Genomic DNA, 18,442 nt, shown 5'->3' on the forward strand with positions numbered 1-18,442 from the left:
TGTTCCTGACCTTGCCTCTCTGTTTCAATGGAAATGCAGTTGACTCAATGTCTTGCAACCATTTCTGTTTTCCTTCTACTCCCAGATTACGGCCTCTGTAAGGTAAACATGTAGCTAGAATATTTGCTAATTTCTGGGAGTGTTCTCCATGGCCCATCACAAATTTTGAGGGGATTTTTGGAGCACAATTGGCATCATGTCAGTCAGGGTAGGGTGGGTCCAAATCCTGGAGGAAAAAAGGCCCCAAGGGGATAGAGCTGGAAAGAACTCTGAACATCCTCTATTCTGGCTGTCCCATTTCCAGAGGATGATCCAGAGGCTCAAAAAGAGGGCATTTGCCCAAGATATGAAAGGGAGCAAGTGACAAAGTAGGGATTCCTGTCATTCCAAACCTGGTCTGTGCTCAGAGGCGGCCCAAGGGATTTGGGAGAAAGGGGACTCAGAAGTCAAATATAGCCTGCACCACACTAGCTGGGTGCCCATGGCATAGCCCTGCCCACCCTCAGTGGCCTGAATGCCCTCGAGCCCAGTACCTCTCCATGCTGATCTGGGCTCAGTTACCTGGGCTATCATGGACTTGACAATCCTAAGTGTCCTTGGAGAAGTCACCTTGCTCCAGAGGTCTTGGGGACCAAGTTACCTTGTCTAAGACATCAGCTTTTCTGTACAGAGGGCTCAGCAAATGGGATGCAGAGTGAGGGGTGTTTTGTTTTATTTTGTTTTGTTTTTGATAAAGGGTCCACAAGGGTTTGGAGGGTTCTCATGCTGCCATAAAAGAAAAAAATAAAAAGTTGCCTGTTAGCCCATCGGCCTCCCCTCAACCCTGCAACCAGCTGAAAGAAAGTCATTGCTCCTCCATCCTTCCCCTCCATCTCCCCAGGACTGAGCCCACCACCTCCACATTCTGCCTTAGGATGCTGGTGGCCTGACAAGCTAGGGGCGAGGCATCTCCGAATTTCACACTGACCGTTCGGACTCTGCAAGGGGCCAGGCTTCTTTGCAACTTCACAAGCCTTGGACACCTCCTCTGTGACCAGAGCCCATGAGGCCCCTCAGTCTAGGCAGTCACTTGGGCAGGTCCCCAGAGCTGAGTCACTCACTCTCCAAGTCCGCTTGGCACAGGAGCTGGGGCGCAACCTGTGACTCGACTTACTCATTAGATGGAACAGTCTTTGCCAGCTGTCTTCTGTGGATTGTGCTGCTCTAATGTTGCTTTCTTGTTGTTCTTGCTTGGTTCCCGTCTGTCTGTCTTCTGCTTTGCCTTGCCTTCATTGTCTTGCCTTTTCTCCTGCTGTTCTACTAAGTAGGCAAACAAACCTTGAGACACAGTGTGCTCCAGCCACGGGATGGATGGAAGACAAAAACAGCTGTTTAAACCTGCCCGGTAGGAAATCCAAGACATTAATTTGTATCAAAGCAGGTGCTGCAAGGAATCTGTCCTGCAGCCCTTGCTGGAACAGACTCCCCTCAGAGCTTGAGATTGGCCACCTCTGACTTCTGCCAAAGTCCTTTTGCTAGAGTCTCCCCTCCTTCAGCTCTCACTTGCAGAGATATTACACGTACCTTTACTGCCAGCGTACCTGTACTGACAGTAAAGCTATCTGCCCAGAGCTAGGAAGCAAGAGATTCAGCTCTAAGGACTCCCCCAGCTCTTTACAGATTATTTTTTTTGCCAAAAAGCCCTGAGTGCTGCCCTTTCAAGATGAGGCTTCCCTTCATGCATCTCCCTGGCAATCACCACGGTTCCTGGTATGTATGGTGCCCTATTTGACTTATTGCGTGCTACTGCCAATGTCTGAGTCTATTGGAAATGTCTCTGTTAAACATGTGACTTCACAAGGATTTGGACTTTCTTCTGGGTGATGTCTTCTTGAGACATTGTCCTCTGGGCAAGTACAGCTCTAAAATGATGTCAAACCATGAGGGAAAAAATCCCCTGGCCAAGAGAAACGTGGCTCTGGTTTAACTCAACTTTGCCCAGTGGCATGCCTATAAACAGCCTGTGGGCCCAAGACCTCCAGGTATCAGGGCCCCCAAAGATGAAAGGGCTATGTGTAAGGACCTGGCAGTATGTCACTAAGCCATAGAACAATGACGGGCTTTGCCAGTAGAGCCTGGTCCAGTGGAGTCATTAGGATTGGAGCAAGGGGAGGGTTGAGAACCCCAGATGGAGGGCAGATTTCCCCATGAGAATCAGAATTTCATTGTTCAGTTTGGAATACTGGCCAGGAAGCGGTGTGGACTGGGCCCCTAACCTCAGTTTCTCTGTGGGATTGGCGCTAATCAAAGCTCCTGGGTAGTTATGGGTCAATTACAGAATGGGCAGCTTGATCAGAGTCACCAACATGAGTAGTTCCCTAGGATTTCAATTGGGCTCGAGTTCATGGTTTTACTATGTGCACATGTGAATGTGGTTGCGAGATGTGTATCTGCCTATGCAGGGGATGGACATTCCAAATCTACACTTGCACGAATGTAATTTCTCTGGTCTTTTCCATTCTGTTAATGGACCCTTTGAGGGCTCCACGTTTTCATGACAAACCTATATTCTTTAAATGATGCAGCAACAGTAAAATAACATCCCTGTCACTTTACAATGACTAGCCACCTCAACCAACCCTGAGTAGAATTTTTCCTCTTCACAAGGAAGTGCAGGTAAGTATCAGCCCTCCAGACCTAAAGTACAGGTACTTGGATTCTCAGGTCTCCTAGAAGAATGGGTGTGGGGAAGGCTCCTAGCTTCTATTACCTACCCCTTATGGATCCTGGGAGCAGGAGAGGGGAGGAGGACTAAGCTTTGCCATTACAACTTGGGTTTATTTTACCTTCTCATTCAGAGGCTCTTAATGCCTCAGGCAGAGAGGCCTTTCTAGAAAAGGGGGCTCTCTTGGTGATGAGACTCTCTTGGCAATCAGCATCAGCTCACTGGTGGCACCTCTTCCTGCCTGGCTCCTACTCTGAGTCTGGGCCCTCGTGCCTGGGGAAAAGGGAACATCAGAGAAATGTAGGATTGATTTGTCTTTACCCAATATGAGCCCCTTCTCGGGGCTTCTCCAGAGCTCACTGATGATGGAGAACTCAAATACTCATTCGATGATTTTGAACCCTGGGCAAGCAGAGATTAATGCCTACCAGCTCGCTTGACCCTTCTATTGATATTTCTCTAGAGAACAGACTATGGAACAAGAAAAAGGAGGAGATGGTTGATTCACTAAAAACAAATAACACCCTGATCTATCTGGCCTCCACTAAGCAGGTCTCTACCACGGCCTCCTCATAGGACTAGTCTAATCATTCAGTGTGATTCCTAGGTGAAGGCAGTTATGGCGGTCCTAATCTCCTTTGGTTTGCTTTCAGCTGTAGGTGTTTCAAATGCTACCTGGGATCTAGGTATGCCAATTGGTAGTCCTCCTTGGAGGTCTGCTGACCAGCTCAGATTTGCATCCTAACTCATATCCTAACTTGTCTTCCAGCTCCAGACAGCAGCAGCACTTGCTTGAGCACAACTTCCTGTGAGGTAAGCTGCTTCTTCCCCAAACCCTGGGAGTGGCTTTTCTTTGCCTCCACTCCTCAGCTCCATGATTGGGAGTTGTTTATCAAGGTCCTACTAGCACCTATGAGAAGAAACTGAGTTAGAGATATGTAAAAGCCTTGTGTGGAGATGAGGAGTCCAGCTTTTCAAATGTGCCTAGAGATTTATAGAACAAAGGTGCTCATCCTCAACACACCCATGTCCACTCTGAGTATTTCTGATCTCTTCCAGGCCTGTGGGCCTCCTGCCCATAGATCAGAAACCCATGAGTCTTCTCACCCCCAAATAGTGTTGACAAAGCAAGAGGAGAGTTTCTGAGAAGCCCTGGGTAAATGCCTCAGGCATCTGTCCCCTTTTCAAAGAAGTCCCCAATGAAGGTAAAAACATAAGCCCATAGTCAAGTCAGGTCTTTACTTGCCAGCATTACTGACACTGGGAATTTTGGAGAGGTGGCTCAATTATTTTTCTGCAGGTGTCCAGCAGCCCATTCATGTTCTCCTCAACAGACTTGGAAAAATGTAGGGTTTATTTGATCTGACCTGGATTTAAACCTATGAGTGAAATTTCAGGAATTTCTCATAACAGGTTTTTTCTTCCCCTCTAAGGAAGACCAGGACTCTCAACTGAACAGCCAACTGATAATGTTTCCTAGGCGCCCGAGTGGAAGCACTGTGCAACCATGAGTCTTCTAATACCCAGACTTAAGATACTCTCCAGGTAAGAACATCAAAAAGTCAGTCTGATGCTTCCTTCCAGTGTGGAAAAGACTGTCTTCAATGGTCATGTTCCCCCACCTTCAGAGCAAACTGAACCCTCATAGATAAGCACCATATGCTGCTAGATAGAAATTAATCAATGGTGCTCATTGCAGAAACACCAGCCACTCAACCCTTTCCATAATTTTTGACATCCTGAAATCCAACAATGAAGTGGGCTCTTTGTGGAGGTCATAGGTTTCCTTTCAATGGTGGTCTGTTTTTGTCTAGGAGTGGAAGCTAGCTAGCCATTCGTAGAGGAGGGAAAATAGTCCAGTCTCAGCCTAGATGTCTTTCAGGATCCAGTCTGACTCCACAAGGCCATCTCCTGAGGAAATTGAGGGGAGGGGTGAGAATGAATGACCTAGTAGCCAAGGTTAGCATAGCACTCTCTCACTTTTCATGGCCAACAAGAGTTATCCGATAAGAATAGCACCCAAAAAGGGTGGTGATGACCCTTTTCTTTTTTCTATCCCTCTGCTGGGATAGTGAGAGTCAGATGATATGTGAACAACAGCTTACCTGAGAGCCACCTATCAACTCCTCTCCATGGTCCCCACAGGCCTCACCAAGGCACAAAGTGAATGGGACAGCCCAACATCTTTGGGTTGGCACATCACTGACAGAGATGGAAAAGCACAGTGTGAGACCACTTAAAGATGTTTGCTCTGAGAGGATGAGCCTCTTCTTGGGTTTTTCTCCCTTTCCAGATTGTTTGTGCAAGAGCAAATATGTGATTAAAAGCTCCTCTGTGCCCATGTTTGTCACATCCTAGGACCCCTGAAAAGGGATTTTCCTTGTGTCTTGGGGGGGGGGGCAGTGATTGAAGGAAAGACTTAGAGATTGATGCACATACTACATTAGCCTCCTTATGGGGCTGATTCATTAACTGAGGTCACTATGGAAAACACCTGATGTGGGGGTGTTAATTCATTAAGCAAAAACAATGTCACTCTGCACTGAAAGTCTCATGCAAATCTTAGATGTTCTATTGTGCCTGCAATTTTTGCACAAAGCTCATATAATCATGAATAGACTACTTATTCACAAATGATTTGTGTTACAACATGTCGGAACAAATCTCCAACAGGCCCTTGTGGCCTGCAAAACAGAGTTGCCTCAGCAGTTTTGGGGACATGGCCACACTCTGGGAATGACCTCTCTTCTCCCAGTTCCCAGTATGGGAAGCCTTTGGTTTGATCTGGCTTATTCCACCCACAGTACCAGTCTGTGGCTTATAGCTGGAGAGATAGGAAAAAACCCCAATAATGACAAGGACTCCATCCAGGCACCCATTTAAGACATATGGAAAGGAGAGGCATTTGTGTCCAAGCTTCTGAGCCCAAGACCTCAGTGTATCTCTCTCTCTACATGAGGGTAGACTCATAAGCATGCCAGGTGAGAGAAGCTTTGTCTGTCTCTAAACAGAATGTGGCCACAGGATGGGATTCCAAGTGATCACATAGATTCCTTCAGGGTCTCAGAGGCACTCGAAAGGAAAACAGATCCTAATGCCAAGATACCAGATTCATCCCAGGGCATCTCCAAAGACCCTCTCTCTAGTGAGATATGCGTCATGAAGTGAGACACAGTTTTGAGTGGAGATGAGCACAGCCCTTGGGCCTCATATGTTTCTTTCCTAGGTTTTGAACACACCACCATTTCCCTAATGAACTTGTCGTACAAAATGAACTTGTCAATTTTTTTCTTAGCATTCCTTGTTTCCTCTATCATTTAACTTAGATCAGAGGCAAGACCAGGTCTAAGGGTAGATGTGATGGCAGTTCCTTTATCCCTGCCAGGCTCCTGGTGGGCAAGAAGCATCTCCCTGGGGTCTCACAGGCTGCTACCAGGAGGCCCAGACCGCTTTGTCCCAGAGTAAAGCCCTACAACAGGAAAGGGTAGGGGGCTGCTCCGCATCCAGATTAGTGTTGTTCAGTGGGAAAAATGAGCCAGCAGGCCTAACCAAAGGCGAGTGTGCCTGGCACCCTGACCCGGGACTCCTGGGCGGTCTGTTCCTCCCTCCCAAGGAGAAGTGGGTCTAGGTAACTCTTTGAAAGCCTTTAATCCCCTTTTCATTAAAAGCATAGCAGTTATGCAGAAACTCTTGGCCCTTTGTCCAAAGGGGAAAGGCAAGCCATGGGGGTGGATATTTAATGCGACTCTTTGAGGCTGGGTTAGAGTAAGGCCAGGAGTAGGACAAGAGAGTCCAAGCTCCAAACTTGGAAAGCTGTGGCAGGAAACAACCAGGATCCTTTCCCACTGGGCATTCTCCCTCGGGCCTTCTGTGATCGTGAGGCATTTCTGTTGGCGTTTCCATTGGTATAATGAGAAAGAACGAGACACAGTGGTGATTCGAACCTGAGAGAGTGTAGGTAAGAGATCAGAGATGGAGAGTGAGGGTGTGGAAGAAGATACCCTTGGGGGATCATGTCACTAGAATCCTGGAAGTGGTGCTCAGAGAGTATCTCAAGAAAGCATCCCAGGAACGCATCCCCTATCTGCTACTTTCAGAAGGGAAGATGGCTTGCCTGTTTCACCATGCGAGGAAGCAGGGCCCGATGTTTACTTGGTGGGAATGGTGTAGCTTCCTTCTTTGTAGGGTCCCTCTGCAGATGTGGTGCTAAAATGCCTCGGTTGGGCACATTCTGCTCACAGATGTCTCATGCCCCAAGTGCTCTGCACATCTTTGGGTGGGTCCTAACCTGCCCAAAGAGGACTGTGGCTCGAGCACTGGAAGGTACCTCAGAGGTCACCCTCCTTACCTGAGAGGGAAAGAAGCTGGTGCCTGGGGAGGTACGACTCCTTTCCCTCTTCTAAGAGTTGCTGCCTCTGTCATCTTTGGTAAAACAGAGTACTTATAGACAGTTCAGTGGCCTAAGTATCCAAGGAGGGCAGCTGTCAGGATCAAAGAGCAGCCCTCCCCCAACAAGGGTCTTCTGTAGGATAACAGAAGGTAATAAACAGAATGGGGGGGGGCATCCAAATGACATTGGCCTGAGTCAGTAGCCCCTCCCAAATTATTGGGGGGATTTTTTGCCTACCCAAGGTGACAAGTAACCAACCCCATCAGTGCTTCAAACTGGAATTTCAGTTCCTTTAAAGTATCCAAGGGTCTTCTGATCTGGTTTGATTATTTCACTTGGGAGAATGCCTAGCAAGGCTGTAATTGGTGTCTCTTAACATTGAAATTCCCCGACAGCTCAGGGACAATGCCCTCCTGTGCATTCATTCCCCAGTTCAGATTAGGAGCCCACAAGGGCAGAAGAACTTCCTGGAGAGCACAGGTCTTTGAGTAACAAAGACATTCCCTAGATGCAAAAATCTATTTGACATCTAGTCACCCTTACTCTGTCATCTTTGAGGAGTCTGTCTCCATCACTGTGAACAGGAGTTTTGTCCTGAAGTGAGCAAGCTGGCCTCAGACGTGGGAAATATGCCAGAAGAGCAAGCTGCCGCGAGGAGCTCCCGCTGTGGCCAAGCACTCACTGTTAGGCTACCCTGGCACCTCTGAAGATTCCCAAGGCAAATGTGAGCTCTGCCTTTGTCCCTGCTTGCCAGGTTTTCTGGCATCCCTGCAAATGAATGCAGACAAAAGATGCCTAGATGCACGGCAAGATTTTGTCTTGGGAGCTTTCTGGAAAAGTAAACAAACAGCCCAGAAGGGTATTGGGCATCAGGGCTCCATAGAATTCTCCGGGAGAGATAGCCTTATGGGGAATTTCTATTTAAAACAAAAACCAGCCTTCTCCACCTCTAGATGGTCTAGCATGGAGAATGACTCCAAATGCAGTCAGGGTGCCTGAGGTTTAACCTGAGATTGGAATTCTGCCTTCACCACTCAGTAGCTGTGCAAACTTGGGCAAGTCAGAGGTTAGTTGGAGGCCCAGAGGGGCCATTTCCTCACCCGCAAATGACAGGGCTGGCCTCAGTGGTCCTTTTAAAGCTTTAGACTTAATGTGCCAAAAAATCTTATGGCCCAGGAGAGATAACATTTTGAAATATGCGCCACCACCCTCCACCAGTGCAGAGCAAAATGAGATGTCAGCTGCTTCCCCTTAAAGAACTCTCTAGCTACCCCATCTAGTGAAAATTTAGCTTGGGGACTCATTGCCAGAGAGAGAGAGAAGATTAGAATGCTAGGAACCTGAGCCTATGGCAATTGGCAGATAACCAGTTCCCCAAAGAACATTTTATCAGACTAAATAGAGATGATATCTAAGTGTGAGGTGGAATCCCATCACTCTGTGTCTCCCCAGACCACAAAGCTCAAATGTGCTAGTCCCAGCTCTAGATAAAGAACTCAGAAATGGACCCCAGAATTCTTGGTAACCTGATTCGGGCAGCATCCCAGATGCTAAAAATGTGGTCGCTCTCCCCATAAGGGATGCCCCCTTGCCCTATGCTAGGGCCATAATAGAGAGGTCCTCAGAAGAGTAACATTGCTAGCTCTATGGCTCAGGTGAACAATGGGGCTCTGGTTCTCTGTTCCCTCAGCTTCCAGGTGAGAGGTCTCAAACAGATTCCCTTGAAATACAGCTATCAAAATGTAAAAACCGGAACGTGACCCAAGCCCCTGGATTCATGGTAAGAAGCCCTGACTAAACTGACTATTCTATCTCCTTTTCTAGTATCCTACAAAACAGCATGATGGCTTTGCAATTAAGCCGCAACGTGAGCGACGATGGCATGGATGAGTACACAAATAGCACCGATAACTCGACTGCCCCGACCTCGGCTCCCGGACACATCCGCAAGAACTGGCCTGCCCTCCTGATCTCGATCGTCATTATCATCACTGTTGCTGGCAATATCCTGGTGATCCTGGCCGTGGCCCTGGAGAAAAAGCTGCAGACCGCGACCAACTTCTTCTTGATGTCTCTGGCCGTGGCGGACATGTTAGTCGGGTTATTAGTAATGCCGGTGTCTGTCGTCACCATCTTCTATGGTGAGTCTGAGGATGTTCTCTGGCCAGCACAAAGCAGTCAACGAACTGTCAATAAACGGGGCAAGAGTGGAATGAGATATGCCTTAAAATGACCTGGCTGGCATCTGCTACCTTCCTTAGGATTCTCCAGTCTGGGAAAATGGGAGCCACATGGAGGCACTCTTAGTAATAGGGTAACAGGGTGGGTGCCCCCAAGCCCATGTCTCACCTTAATGGGAAAGTCATTCATGTCCACAGGTCTCAGTTTTCCTCCCTAAGCTCCTTGACAGGAGTTCAATTCATTGGAGGTTACGAGGTCTCCAGAGAATGCAGGAGGGGACCATCCCTGAGAGTCGCCCTCTAGCTCCTCAGCTGGTTTCAGGGTGACCTTGAGCTCACAGTGGCCACATTTCCCAGGCCTGGCTCACGTCCAGAGAACTATGCCGTGGAGCCAACTGGGTCCTCTAACACACTCACCCAGATACCCACAAAGCAACTTTCCCAGACAACACTGTCACCTGACTAACCTGAAAACCAATCAGAAATGAAGAAGGCCAGCAGTTCCAGGTAGTCCTCTGGCCTAGGACCACCTCCAAAAAAAAGAGACATCCTCCAGCCATAATCTGGCCCTGGATTGGACACCACGAGCCCACTGGAAACATAGCTGTGCCAATGGCCGTGTGTCTGATGCCAGGGAAGGATCTACCTAGCTGCACCCTTCACTGCTGGCTGTCCTTGGAGGAAGGCTCAAGTCTGGAACAGAAGACCACATCTACAGGTGTGCCTGGAAGTCGGAACCTCCACTCTATCCTTGAAGTTATCTATAAGCAGGAAGGTCAGTGCCCCCCAGAACTGTGGGCTTCCTACACTGAAGGATGAGCCAGACTATAAGGCCCCCAAGAAGAGTGCCTGGCTCCTTGCCCCAGCCCCAACATTAACCAGCAGGATCACAACACAGCATCCCCTCCAAGCTCCCTGAGTGAAGACCCAGAAGCATATCCAGGAAGAGACACTTTGGAAGATGCTACTGACCTGTCTGATCCCCACAACACTGGATTGAGACTTCCATCTCATACCAAAGACAGGGCCTCTGTGACCCCTCCAGATCATCCTGGAACTAGATTCTCCCTGCCAGCCACCACAGGATAGGTTCAAACAAGGGTTCGTCACCTTTTTGGTGGCATGGCCCCTTGATCAGAATAATTTTTTTAAATACATAAAATACATGGAATTACAAAGGAAACCAATTAGACTGACACATAGTTGCCAAAACATTTTCATTAAAATATTCACAAACTTCAAGTTAAGAATCCCTACTCTACCAAGTCCCAGACTTAAAGCCCCAGATGTCAATCCAAGCACCACCTTGCAGTACCCAGTGCCCCTGGAGACAACATATATCACTCCCCACCAAAAGTTAGCTCATCCACTCCGACAAGAAGTCTCCCCTTCCTAACACTTACTCAATGGGCAGTGCTAGCAGGGATTGCACTTCTGGACCTGCCTCAACTCAGACTTACCCTGTTCTTTTGCATCTTTCTTGGTTTCACAGAATACACCTGGCCTCTTCCGAAGCAACTCTGCCCGATGTGGATCTCCCTCGATGTGCTCTTCTCGACTGCGTCCATCATGCACCTCTGCGCTATCTCCCTGGATCGCTACATTGCTATCCGGAACCCGATTGAGCATAGCCGCTTCAACTCTCGCACCAAGGCCCTGCTGAAGATTGCCATTGTCTGGACCATCTCGATGGGTAAGTTTGTCCGCCCTTGCTCTTTAGATGATGACATCTTGCCAACTGTCATGGGTGCTCCATAAGCAGTGGCCAGCATTTGTTCACACATCAGCTCTAACATGTTAATGGGGGCAGTGGAGGGGGGAGCGGAGAAACGGGTAAGATCCTATGACAACTTCTCGATTATGTGTTGGTGTGGTTGTCTTCTGCATACTGCCTAGAGTATCACAGGATGTTGGAGAAGGAAAATATTGGCCAAAGGTTGTGCCCCAAACTCGGCCTCTAACACACACTTATATTCAAAGATAGCTTTAAGTCCCAACCCTCATCTACCTGCAAATGGGCCCACAACCATCCAATTAATTGGTGGCTCTGTCATAGAATCCCAGAGCATCACACAGGTAATTTCTCTCCCATGGAGACAGCAAATGGTACATCACATATAGGAAACAGCTCATAGGCAGCTGGAATAGAGGACCCATCAAGATGAAATATCCAAAGGAGACATGGGAACCTCTATGATAGGCTATCCCATCAATAGTCTGTATTTTAAAGTGAGCCAATTAGAATTTTTAGGTAGTCACGGCACACAGATCAGGCCATCAGGAATACCACTTTGGCCCGTGGCACAGACAGACCAGGTGGCAGATTTCCACACCAGGCGAGAAACACCGGAGCAGAGAGAACGGGAAGTTAATATATACAAAAGATGGCGTATGTGAAACTGACAATGGTAGACAACCAGTCCAATAAAGGGGTTGAATATAAAAGATAGTAACACTTCCTACATGGTGGCGAGGGAGGGGAGTGTTAAGCATAATAACTTCCTTTGGAGACCTATCAAGTTGCTGGTGTTTCCCCTAATTATCTGCTAGGGCAGACTAGATTTCTTGAGAAAGATCAAAGATAGAAAAAGAGATATCTATAGCTAAGAAACCCAGTAACTAGCAATCCGTTAGGTTTGTAGGTAGAAACAACCTTTCCCATAAGCCTATACTGACTTGCCAACAATGATTTCAAGGAGAATACAAACTATGAACAGTTCTGAGATCTAATATGCTACTAGACAGCTGGGCCACCCAAGTGAGCATAGATCATCTTCTATGAACCAGGTGCCCCAAGGTCCCTGGCCTGAGTACAGTGAGTACGTGACTCCTGAACTCCAAACCTTGATTCAGCTGAGCCTCCGATGTCTCTGGCAGCACCATGGGCCAAGCCTAAGTGACTCAGAGCACAGTACTCTCATTCCAAGATAGAGACAAGTGCTACGTTAATAAGGGACAGTGCAGACACAATGATAGCGAAGATTTATTCAGCATTTACTGTTTGCCAGGCAGTGTCCTAAGCACTTCATCCTTACTATCTTATTATCTTATGATCCCCATTTGAACTCAGGTCTTCTTGACTCCAGGCCCCCTGGGCCACCTTGCTGCACCCAGCGACTTGTGTGAGGAGACATGAAAGGTCATCTTCCCCATTTCATACTTTGTAATACAAAGAATATCAAAAACTCTCATTTAAAAGTAAGTGAATAATGTAAATTCTACATGAGCAAACTTTAGGCCATCTTCCCTGGCCACCTGTGATGTCAGTCTTTGACTGTACACCACTTAGGTCCGACTAGTTCTAGATGGAGAACACTCCTGCTCCTCTATCTGGCCACTTCTCACCTTTGGAATGACATTCCCAGGGACATCTATTCCACTGGCTCACAGGTTAACAGATCCTACATGGTTTCCTTGAAAATGCCGCTAGGGGGCATCAACCTAGATAGAACACCAGGCCTGGTGTCAGACAGGAAGAGCAAAGTTCAGATTCAACCTCAGATAGTTCCTAGCTGTGTGACCCTAGGCAAGTCCCTTCTCCTCTGTAAAACCAGAGCACTACCTCCCTGAGTTGTTGGGAGGATCAAAGGAGATAATAACTGTGAAGCACGTAGCACAGTGCCTGGCACATAGTAGGTGCCACAGAAATGCTTATTCCCTTCCTCCTATAAGCACCTATTTAGACAACTATTCTCATGAATCCCAGTAGTCAAGACAGCAATTTGGGCATTAGAGCTAATGTTGGCAAACAGAAACAACATGTTCTCTTTCTCAGGATGACCTTTCATCTGGTCTTAGTTCATAATAGGTCATAGCAAATTATTCTCCAATTACAGATAACTGGCAGATAAATAGTACCTATATTCAAGGATTTCTGATAGGGACTCCAGGTGCCTACAAGATGTCTACCTAAGAGTCTACAGCAGAAATCCCCAATAGCATTCAGAAAGCTGACTGCTATCAACTACCAGAACCAAAGGGGAATGGGGGCCCGGGAAGAAAGGGAGTCCAAATGCCCTCAGTATTGAACTCATAGATCTGTGGGCATGGGTGCTTGATATCTCATTAAGGGTAGTCCAGTAGGACGGTACCAGGCCCAAGGCTTCAGTGAGGCACTGGGCTGTTGATTGACCTAATGCTGTTTGTCTTGAAAATGGGGACTGACTACAGAGTCCATATACCCCAGAATGGAAGACACATCCAGGCTGTCTTTTCCCTACTATGTCAGTTGAAAGACCCTAACTCCTCAGACCAATTTGACCCATACCCTACCCCTCAAACTCACCTTGAGGAACTAAGGCCTGCTTACCGCCCATTGGGCTCAGCCTGTTGAGATTCAGAATCAAGTCACTCACAGTTCCAAAGGGTCATGGTGATGGATCATTTTCAGTGACAGCAACTGAGGCTGAGATGTCAAAGTGGCCCAGCTGGCCTACACTCTTGACTCTACTCAATAATCCTTTTGTTGTTTTGCTCTAGCTGTGTCCTTGCCCATCCCAATCATTGGCCTGAGGGATGAGAGCAAGGTCTTTGTGAATGGAAGCTGCAGCCTGAACGAACCCAACTTCGTGCTCATTGGCTCCTTCGTGGCGTTTTTCATTCCGCTGTTCATTATGGTCATCACTTACTGCCTGACCATCCAGGTCCTGCAGGGCCAGAGCAGCGTGTTCGGGCCTGGGGAGAGGCGTAGGAGGCGCTCTAGGTTTGGTTGCCTGCGGAGGGAGAGGAGTGCCCACAACATCTCTATGATTCACAATCCCAATACTGGGGTGCCTGTTCGTCTTATTTCTCCGGGCCATCGGGAGGGCTATCGTAAGGGGACCATGCAGGCCATTGCTAATGAGCGTAGGGCTTCCAAGGTGCTTGGCATTGTCTTCTTTCTCTTCCTGCTCATGTGGTGCCCATTCTTTATCACTAATATCATGGCGGTTATTTGCACTCAGTCTTGTCGCAAGTCAACTATGGATGAGCTCCTGAGTGTGTTCGTTTGGGTTGGATATGTGTGCTCTGGCATCAACCCTCTGGTGTACACCCTTTTCAACAAGACCTACCGCCGGGCCTTCCTCAAGTACCTTAGCTTTGGATGGTTGGGGAAAACCAAGAGCCCTCCCAGGCAGCTCCCAGTCAGTGCTGCTAACCTGTACCCCAGGGAATACACTGGCCGTCAGTACACTGGGAGGGACTTTACCCCAAGGGTATTTGTCCCAAGGGAATACAGCCCCAGCCATGATGAGGATGTGCCCCAGATTGTCCCCTTTGAGGAGAGGCCCAATACTGAAGTAGTTGAGGTGGTGATTGAGATGGAGCCTTGCTCTCCCCAGCCAGCGGAAGCAATAGTTGAGGATACCTGTACTATGGTCAATGAGAAGGTCACTTCTGTTTAAGGTCTCACCCTGAGCTTCGGCTCAACATGAAGACCCGGCATAGGAAATCCAGTCGAGTGAATTAGCACAGGAGATTGACTCGTGAGAATTTCCTGTGCCGCTTAGAAATCCCTGTAAATATAGCATTCCAAGCAAAGGTGTTTGAGTATGGCTTTGCAATCTTGTACTTTGATTCATGCCTATGAGTGAGGTTTAAAGTTTTATATTTACTGTACACAAAAGATTTCTAAAAGACCAATTATTCAAATCTGTTCTATTAGCTGAATAAAAAAGTCAACCTCTTTTTAAGTATTGGAGGAAGAAACGGGCTGTCTCTCTTGGGTGACACTTTCCTAGGCCACACTAAAATCTACCCATTTGGAAGCACGTTTTTCCAGACTGACAGTAAATGTATGCTTTATATTCTTGCTCTCTTCATGCATGCACATTGTCATCATGAGATGAGGTTCTGACCAGCCTTGTTCGATATGGGCATTTGACAACACTGCCCATCCCCCAAACGCAGGACCGTGGAGTGCAAGGACAAGAAGAGATACATATACCACTAGCTTATCACCTCCCGAGGACCACATTTCAAATTCGGATTTCAGCACCATTCTCTTGGTGGTCCTCGGTCAAAAAACTTAGTCCCACGACGGAGCTTAGTGATACAGTCCTGGAGCTATTTACCCATTCTGGGATTTGAGATTCCCTGGGAGGTCAAACCCTTGATCCTAGAATCCCTTATTGCTTTAGAAAATAAGCAAGCAAAAAAAAAAATCAAAAGGCAAATTTACAATACCTTCTAGCCTTATATTGACAGAGATTTTAAGAGAAAAAAAAATAAACTAAAAGAAAGAATCAAGTACCTCTCTTTAGGGCAAACTTCCGTAGCCCTTTCTCAAGCAAAGCTCATAGCTAGAGCTTGAAGGGTAACACCTGGAAAGTCAAGAGGAGGAGACTTTACAAGTCTTAACTTGATTCAGTACTACGGAAGCAGGCCCTTGGAATGTCAATCTATCAAAATGCTTATCTGACTCTGGGAATAAAAAGAAATACAGAGTTTCCATTGGATTTTTCAAAGCTAAAGTTATCTCCTGTTTGGCTCCTTCCTCACATTAGCTAGTGTAAGCAAAGGCTACAGCTGATTTGTGCAAGTGGCAAGCTTGTCATCGTATTACAATCATGTACAAGAAGTTAAGCCTTGTGACCAATTTGTATTGTGTCCTATTTTGTGTGTTCTTTGCGGATCTGCCGCTCTCTTAAGGATTCCATTTCAGTTCCATGACCATCCTCACTCAGAGCCCCAACAATAGGGCCTGAGAATTACTCACGTCTGGTCATCCAGTCTATACTGTGTGCAGAGTAGACAAGTGTTCCCAGTGATTGTGTTTCTGTTTGTGTGTCCATTTCACACAGATCTGTGGCTTTCCCTGAGGATTCCATGATGCTAGCTTATGCCCGACATTATTTGCACGGCCTCCGAGTGTACGTTCCAAATTCTGGAAACTGGAGGTGGCAGAATCTGAATACCCAGAACCCCGGGGCCCAATCTTTGACGGCCAGCTTTGACGCAAGCAGCAGTCCATGCTCGTGAAAAGTCCAATGTGAGATTACCTTCCTAGTTAGAGGATGAAAACCGAGAGGCAGTGGGAGAGCCACCACCCTGGGCAAAACCAGGGTGGCCTCAGCCTGCTTTGCAACACTGACAGGTGTCAGTCATTTCTTCGAGCATGGATTTCTCCTTCTCCCCCCAAAAAACAAAAGCGTCACAAGAAGGTCCAAGTCAATCTGCCCATCTGCTCTGTTGAACCACGTCTAAGCGTTCCCACGACCAGCTGGACGAGATCCAGCTCGTCCATCCCAAAATGACACTGTCTAAAGAAACCCTGCATGCGAACCACATGTGTCGCACAATTCTATCTCTGTGTATTTCTGTACAGCAGAGTAGCTGAAACTACAGGGGACTGAAACACCACCTTTAGCAGCCCTCAGGCTGATTCAAAACCATGTTCCCCTCCCCACCCCCCAACCCTCTGGTTCAGATCTGAAGTAGTGAGTATCAGAGAAAAGGGGAGACATCTTATTTCTTCTGTCAAATATAAAGGGTAAGCTCATAGCACATGTTAACAGAAATCCTTTGAAAAACCCACAGACTTTCAATTGCACTAGCAATAAACTCCAACGATAACTAGCTTAGAGCACATTTGTGGACAGTCTCCATATTGTCACACAGTCGCATCAAGTAAATCTCACATGGTCATGGTTCTCCAACTCCTGTGCTAATCACCAATTTTCTGTGTTCAATATTAAACTACTATCTATATCTACAAGTTATCTTAATGTCTATTAATGTTTAAAAAAAACAAAAAAACTTGCATGATAGATTATTAATAGATTATTAATTGCAACCTTAATGTTCAATGGAATCTCTATATTGATGTATTATTATAATCTCTATATTAATGATAAGAATTGAGGAATTAAGGATTGCCTTGTATATTCCCTCTCTCCCTGACCCCTTGTCTGAAGGTAATCTTTTGTGAATGATCTCTAGGTAGCCTGCTGTCAAGATACCTGGTGCCTAGATATATCACCTGCACCAGATCTTTGTGAAATTTCTCTTAATTTATTCAATAGTAAGTGTTCAATTACTCTCGCTTCTGTAGTCTTTTCTTTCGACGCCGGAATGCATCCAACTGAGGGTGGGGTGAGCAGCATTTGACCCCGGGGGTTGGCCCTCATGAAAACAAGAGACCCCAGGAGTGAAAACACTTGGGGCCAGTGAGAGGCTGCCAGGAAGAATGATTCCGTCCTCTCCATGCTCAGCAGATTGCAGGGCTGTCCCCACGCAAGGACAACAGGGACATACTGGTGAGCTGATCATTGGTTCCGACAACCACCACTTACCCTGATCAGACCAGGCTGTCTATTACAAGCCATCCCCAAGCCTTCCCTAGTACGTCTTTGGCTGGACCTCCTACTTGATCTCTGAACAAGAACCCAAATAGGGGATCATGGGTAGGGGATATCCCCCAAGTATCCCTTGCTTGTACAGGGGGTCCTAAAGTCTTTAATAGCTTACAACTGCACTAAGGCTTTCAGGATGTTCCATATTAACAACAGCCCCCAAGTGTAAGCTCTGAACCTTGTAACAAAATAATCTCATCACTAATTCCTTGTGTAATGGAGCCCTTAATGCTACAATTTAATTACCTATACTAGATCTCTATAGCTCCAGATTGTCACTTCAGGAGACTGTCCTTCTGCCAATGGCAGTTATATCCCTTCCATCAGGCTCAGTGACCTTTCTCACAACTCCTATCAGTGACCAAAAGGAGTACTACCAAAAGGTAATATAAACCATCTTGTCTGAGCATAAAGTAGCAGAGCCCCAAACACCAGGAAATGTGTTGGTTACCATTCTAGGCTTTCAGTGAGAATGACTAGAATCTGTGAGCCACAGCAGCCTGTGCCACCCTCTGACACCTGTAAATTCTCAGAGGCAATGAGAAGGACAGTTAGGTGGCACTGTGGGGATATCTGGGAAAGGGCTATTACCAGAAGAGTTCCTTGAGTGGGACCCACTCCCCTAAGACTTGCTTTTAGGCACTTAGGAGGAAGGTAGAATCCCCATCCCTTACAGACTGCTACACTGTAGAAGGATCCAGGGAAGCTGGACCAATGAATTCCCAGGAAACTACAGGGCAGCTCAGGCAACTAAGCCCCACAGTGTGATGCGTGATGCTCAGGACTGTGAAAACCAATGGGCTGCAGGTCGGCGAACTCCTGGCCCTCTCAGTCC

At 47.2% G+C, this 18,442-nt stretch overlaps 1 protein-coding gene across 3 annotated transcripts in view; it reads left to right on the forward strand.

Moving 5' to 3' along the window:
• Nucleotides 1-17,291, forward strand: part of HTR2C (5-hydroxytryptamine receptor 2C) — a 184,430-nt gene extending 167,139 nt beyond the window's left edge. For 2 of the 3 annotated variants that reach the window (XM_078147771.1, XM_078147772.1), the window contains exons 4-8: nucleotides 3,474-3,517; nucleotides 4,138-4,249; nucleotides 8,919-9,235; nucleotides 10,767-10,967; nucleotides 13,754-17,291. In XM_078147771.1, the coding sequence (XP_078003897.1) occupies nucleotides 4,212-4,249; nucleotides 8,919-9,235; nucleotides 10,767-10,967; nucleotides 13,754-14,658 (1,461 nt within the window). In that variant the 5' untranslated portion in view covers nucleotides 3,474-3,517; nucleotides 4,138-4,211 and the 3' untranslated portion in view covers nucleotides 14,659-17,291. Of the gene's footprint in view, nucleotides 1-202; nucleotides 3,518-4,137; nucleotides 4,250-8,918; nucleotides 9,236-10,766; nucleotides 10,968-13,753 lie in introns of those variants that run through there. The other variant, XM_020963486.2, reaches the window with a different exon arrangement.
• Nucleotides 17,292-18,442: the final 1,151 nt, after the last annotated feature.

The sequence above is a fragment of the Phascolarctos cinereus genome, unplaced genomic scaffold (assembly GCF_003287225.1).
Source record: "Phascolarctos cinereus isolate Bilbo 61053 unplaced genomic scaffold, phaCin_HiC Scaffold_8;HRSCAF=390, whole genome shotgun sequence".
NCBI classification, from domain to species: Eukaryota; Metazoa; Chordata; class Mammalia; order Diprotodontia; family Phascolarctidae; genus Phascolarctos; species Phascolarctos cinereus.